The sequence below is a fragment of the Pinus tabuliformis genome, chromosome 9, assembly GCF_031772625.1.
Source record: "Pinus tabuliformis cultivar Carrire ecotype Pingquan chromosome 9, CPIR1, whole genome shotgun sequence".
Classification (NCBI taxonomy): Eukaryota; Viridiplantae; Streptophyta; class Pinopsida; order Pinales; family Pinaceae; genus Pinus; species Pinus tabuliformis.
Window position 1 is genome coordinate 1,065,704,168 of NC_142307.1, and position 6,000 is coordinate 1,065,710,167.

At 31.9% G+C, this 6,000-nt stretch overlaps 1 protein-coding gene across 5 annotated transcripts in view; it reads left to right on the forward strand.

The window, feature by feature from the left end:
- The window catches only part of LOC149152434 (beta-glucosidase 12-like), a 68,329-nt gene extending 62,535 nt beyond the window's left edge, over positions 1-5,794 (forward strand). For 2 of the 5 annotated variants that reach the window (XM_089445813.1, XM_089445817.1), the window contains 10 exons: positions 2,759-2,817; positions 2,936-3,011; positions 3,304-3,384; positions 3,479-3,566; positions 3,685-3,937; positions 4,121-4,236; positions 4,586-4,806; positions 4,894-4,925; positions 5,059-5,360; positions 5,449-5,794. In XM_089445813.1, coding sequence (XP_089301939.1) covers positions 2,759-2,817; positions 2,936-3,011; positions 3,304-3,384; positions 3,479-3,566; positions 3,685-3,937; positions 4,121-4,236; positions 4,586-4,806; positions 4,894-4,925; positions 5,059-5,360; positions 5,449-5,656 — 1,436 coding nt within the window. In that variant the 3' untranslated portion in view covers positions 5,657-5,794. Of the gene's footprint in view, positions 1-2,758; positions 2,818-2,935; positions 3,012-3,303; positions 3,385-3,478; positions 3,567-3,684; positions 3,938-4,120; positions 4,237-4,580; positions 4,807-4,893; positions 4,926-5,058; positions 5,361-5,448 lie in introns of all 5 variants that reach the window. The other 3 variants (XM_089445815.1, XM_089445814.1, XM_089445816.1) reach the window with 3 other exon arrangements.
- Positions 5,795-6,000: the final 206 nt, after the last annotated feature.

Consider the following 6,000-nt stretch of genomic DNA (forward strand, 5'->3'; position numbering starts at 1 on the left):
AAATAATTAATGTTACCTAAAAATGGATAGAAAACAATTATGATTAAAATATTATAAATAAATAAATTATTATTATTCCAATATTTTTCAAATTTTTATTAAATTCAATATAAAATATTACGAAAATAGTTATGACTTTAATAATAAAATAATCAGAATAACCTTTTATGTATTTCTTTTATTGGAAAAGATGTTATAATGTTATAATATTTAAATATTTTGAACGGATAAAATTAAATAACAATAAAAATAAAATATAATTAAAAAATAAATATAATTAATAATAAAATATAATTAAAAAATAAATAATAAAATATAATAATTATATTTATTGATTAAAATATTTTGACTAGATCAAATTACATAAAAATAAAAATAAAATAAAATAATAAAAATAAAAATAAAATAAAATAATAATTATTAATGGTCAATTATTAATAATTAAATCAGTGCCCAATTCCCGATTTACTAAGTCTCTAGAGAGATGAGAGATGAAATCGAGAGTTAAAGTAGATTTAGGTTGGTTTTTATCTTAATCTTCAAAAAAAATTAGAAAAAATATTGTGAAATAATTATTATTCAACATTAATAACATAAATAAGAAAACATTATTAATTATTGGTTTATCAAAAGAAATTATCATTATTGAACACTTCTTATTTCAACTTAAGGTGGATGAGAATCTATTGATTGTTGTCAACAGTTGTATTTGAGATTATCCAATTCTAATAAGTTCATATTCTAATTAGATGGGGAAATTAATATATAAACAATATTTATTTAGTAAAATGGTCTATTTTACAATAAGATGTGTAATTCTTTTTTTTTCAAGTTAAAATTGACCTATAAGCTTTTTATACATGGTTAATGAAATAAATGTGTATATTGGTAAAACATTTTCTTCCTCTTGCAATAGCTCTTTTGTTGCAATATTTTTTTATGTTATATTTATGAAGCTTTTTATACATGGTTAATGAGATAAATGTGTGCATTGATAAGACATTTTTCATATTACAATAGTTCTTTGGTTGCAATATTTTTTTGTTATATTTATGAAGTTTATAACAACCACATTAATAATTTTAATGTGGTTGTACTAGTTTAAATTATATTTTCAACCATAATGGTACTAGTTTAAATTATATTTTCAACCAGAAATAGATACGTATTATATATTTAAAATAAATTAATAAATAAATTTAATAATTTTTATGTTTAAAGTTTTAACTCAATCTTATAAGAATTTCACTTAGAGTTATATTTTCATCTAATAAATTGGAATTTTAGGAATTTTAATTATAAAATTTTGCTGGTAAAATATTTATCTTGTTATAAAGACATTTTTATATTATTATTCATTTATATATTATTGTTCATTTATTAACCCACTTAATTTTGTGAAACATATACTTCATACTTTTAACCATTGAGCCATTGAAACTGAAATTTTTATTTCAAATCTTTAAAATAGTTAAATGTTAATGATTGTTTTATTAATTTCGATGGCTTTTAAAATTTGTTTTAAAATATCGGGCTTCAAATTAGAGAACAACGCAAAACTATCATGGATTTCCAATTTGAGAGCAAATTCGCATTTATTTTACATACATTAAAGTAAACTATAGCGTAGAGTGTTTCGGGATGATGTTAGAAGAGATTTTTTTCGTCCTGACTGGTGCCGTCTGTGTACACAGGAATTTGAGAACAACTTCAACCTTTTATTTTAAGCTGCCCCTTGGCTATCGACATATGGGTGGAGGTGGCCTCAATTTTGAATGTACCTTATATTAATGATGCGCTCTTCATCGAATATCAGAGCTAAAGCCGATAGGACCATCCCCTCCCCTCTATGCCCTTTGGAGATATGGAGAGCCAGGAATGCTTTAATGTTTGAGGATAAACTCCTTCTCATTCATTAAGGTTGTTGTTCTTGACATTGTGGTTTTTTTCCCAGGAAATTGGTCCCTGAATTCTAAAGGATTTTTATTGGTCTGTCTCAAATGTTGATTTGGCTGGCATTTTTCGTATGTTTTTTTTCCCTGGTGCTTCTTTTAAAAGGGATTGTGATGTGGTGTTTTTTTCACATGGATTTTCTTTTCATTATCATTAATTTTTTCTGGTATGGTGGCAGGGGCAATTATAGAGATGAGTTGATTGTGTTGTAGGGTGCTTTTCAGTGCTCTTTTTGGATGAGCGTTAATAATATTTTTATTTTTGCCGACTCTCTAGTTATGATCAGTTGGATTTAGGGTTATTGCTCTCTTGATGTTCCAGTTCTCTGCCATTGGATTCCACTGATTAAGAATATTATCCCTTCTTTCTCATGAGCTCACTCTCCTTTATCTGGGCTTTATGTTCTTTGAAAAGTTCACTGAGTGCAGGGGTTGGGTTGTGGTATAGGATAGTTTGAGATTTAATTCTCATTTCTGATAATGAGTTTTATGTTCTTTGAAAAGTTCACTGAGTGCAGGGGTTGGGTTGTGGTATAGGATAGTTTGAGATAATGAGTTTTGGTTTTCTTTTTTGGGGGCGTTCATTTGGGTGGGGAACCCAGCTGACTCCCCTGTTTTTCTTGCTTTTTAGAGTAACAGTCCTGTGGACAATCTTCTTCTTCGTTGTACTGATCTGTCGATTTCAATGTTAACTTTTTAGTATGAGCTGAAAATGTAAACTTTCTCAGTTAAGGAATGAAAATCTGTTTTTTTTTCGTCTGAAAAAAGAGAGTGTTTCGAGATGTATATAATTTATGATTGTGCAGGGAAAATCGCTAATGGGGACAATGGCGACCTGGCTGTGGATCAATATCACCGTTACAAGGTGAAGTGTTATTGTTCTAGAATGTATAGGAGTGAGGAGCAGAGCAGTATAAGTCCACTACTAACTCTTCCACCAGAAAGGTGAAACTTAACATATTGCTCTTTCTTCCATGGTGCAGGAGGATGTGAAGCTAATAAAAAACATGGGAATGGACGCGTATCGATTCTCAATCAGTTGGTCGCGTATTTTGCCAAGTACGTCATCGGCGGCGGGCATCTTTATGTCAGATTCCTGGAATTGAATTGTAGTGTTGAATTCAGATTCCTGGAATTGAATTGTAGTGTTGAATTTATGTTGATAGCGGATTTTAGGAATATTTTGTAACGATAGTAAGAAGAAAGGTAAATTGGCATAAATTTTGAATATTTCTGGAATCTCAATCGATATAAATTTATCAGTCAGGTGGTAGCTAAAATAAGGAATTAGCTTACTGTATTCTCTGTCCCTCACCCATCCACATATGTATTGTGCAATCTTTTCCTACAGAAGGGTCGGTGAAATTTGGAGAAATCAACGAAGAGGGTTTAACATATTACAATAATCTCATCGACGAACTCTTGAAAAATGGCATGGCACTGACTAAGACTCTAAACTCTATATTTTTCGTTGACAATTGTATCATAGTCAATTATTATTGATATTATCATGTCCATATTTACAGGCATTCAGCCATTCATCACATTATTCCATTGGGATCTTCCACAGGAGTTGGAGGACCAGTATGGAGGGTTTCTCAGTTCAGAAATTGTGTATGCGTGGCTTTTTTTGTTTTTGTTTTCTGATCATACAAACTATCCCAATTCTTAGTAAGTCAACAGTTAAAGTCTTCGTAAGTTTCTTTGTCTAAAAACGGCCTATTTGTTGCAGTGGAGATTTTTCAGCATATGCAGAAGTGTGTTTTCTTGCATTCGGAGATAGAGTTAAACACTGGATAACTTTAAACGAGCCATGGAGTTTTTGTTCCCTTGGATACGATCTTGGAGTGTTTGCACCTGGTCGTTGTTCCAGTTACATTGCAAATTGCAGTGCAGGAAATTCAGCAACGGAACCATACATTGTTGGACACAATATGCTTCTAGCACATGCAGCTGCTGTAGACATATACAAGAGGAAATATCAGGTAGAAAACAACTAAAACTGTAAAGAAACCACTGAAAAATCAAATAATACACACTCTTCTAATTATTTAGGTGTGATCTGACTTATGGTTTTGTTTATGCATAGAAGAATTTAATGTATGCCATTGATTTTATCTAGAAAATTTAAACCCTCAAAAACTTATTTAGAAAGTTGTTGGGATCAGAAGCTGCAGAATGGATCCATAGGCATTACACTGGTTGCTCTATGGATTGTCCCCTACTCAGAAAGTGTAGTTGATAAAAGAGCAACCCAAAGAGCCATGGACTTCATCTTTGGATGGTAAGAAGTAACGTCTCAAATTAATATCGTCGTCCATTCTCTTACTCTGAAGAGAGAACAGAGAACAACTGTTATGTTCAAAACCTCAGTCTCTTTCAAGTTCACTGTAGTACTTTAATTTTGTCTTCAACGTTGAACCGAGACAATAGGCTGGGACTTCGTTCCTGTGGATATCCTTGTAAGGCCTTAATTTATGCATAGGACTTAATATTATATACCCTTCTTTTGCTTGGATGCATTAAAACACATCCTTGAAGGTTTACACCTCTAGTTTTTCCACCCCTAAGAACAATATTGCATGCTTAATTGCTGCTTTGAACCATGACTACATGATTGTAGTGCAGTGCAGGTTTATGGATCCACTAACATCAGGTGGCTACCCTTCAACAATGAGAGACATTGTTGGTTCTCGTTTGCCACAGTTCACCAAGAAGCAATCGAGGCAATTAAAAGGGTCATTTGACTTCATTGGTTTAAATTACTATACAAGCCAGTATGGAGCTGACAATTCAAAACCACCCAATCTTGTGGAAACAGACTACATCCAGGACCGCAGGGTTGATTTAACATGTAAGCTGGTCCGTTTATTGAACATGTAATTTGCAGTTGGGCTTCTATGCATATGTTTTGATTGATTTTATCATTCCTCCTATGCAGATGTAAGGAACGGAGTGCCAATTGGATTGAAGGTATAATGATAATAAGCACCATGCATTAACGTTGAAGCTTTATAATGTTTTTACTTGCGTCCTGTTGAAGCTTTATAATGTTTTTACTTGCGTCCTGAATTGAATTAATGAATTGCATGACACATTTTAACAGAGTGCATCTCCTTGGCTTTATGTTTATCCATCCGGACTAAGAGACTTTCTGGATTACACCAAAATTCGGTACAATAATCCACCAGTTTTTATTACTGAAAACGGTAAGAAACATTTCATAAATATAATGCCTAATGCAACCGTAGCTCTTCTTTTTCTAAATGCTCAACTCTTCATTGAATTCGCAGGCATTGACGAGTTCAACAATGATAACTCGAATTTTTCATTAAAAGAAGCCCTTAATGATACATGGCGAGTTGATTATTATTTAAAACATCTGTGTTACCTTGTGAGGGCTATAAGGTAACAAAACTTGTGAAGCGTACTCATTTGTTTACACGAAAGTTCCATTGTTCAGACTTCATATCTAAGACAAGTGTCCTTATTGCAGTGAAGGATCAAATATACGAGGTTTCTTCGCATGGTCTCTTCTGGACAACTTTGAGTGGGCAAGTGGTTATACTGTTAGATTTGGTCTTCATTATGTGGATTATAACGACAACAACTTAATGAGATATCCTAAAGCATCCGCTCACTGGTTCCGCGGATTTCTCACAGGAGGAAACTGCCCGCCTTTGGCGTGTGAGAATATATTATAGTTATATGGATATATATTTTGGCTAGGGAGAAGATAAACCTATAAAGTTGTATGAAACTCATTTCTCATTTGACTTTTAAATTTACTAAAAACATATATACTCTACCTATAATTTTGAATCTGTGAATTAGAAGATATATTTTAATTGTTTAAAGAAACAAATATATCTTACTGACAAAAAAAACAAATATATCTTCTTACTTACTGTTTGTTTGAAATAATATATTTAGGATATGGATATATGGTCATCTTTATATCTTGCTATATTGAGGCATTTGACAACCCGGTGCCAAATCTGCGGGCGTGAAAGACAGTGTTCCATCATTGTATTTGAAGGCATTTTAG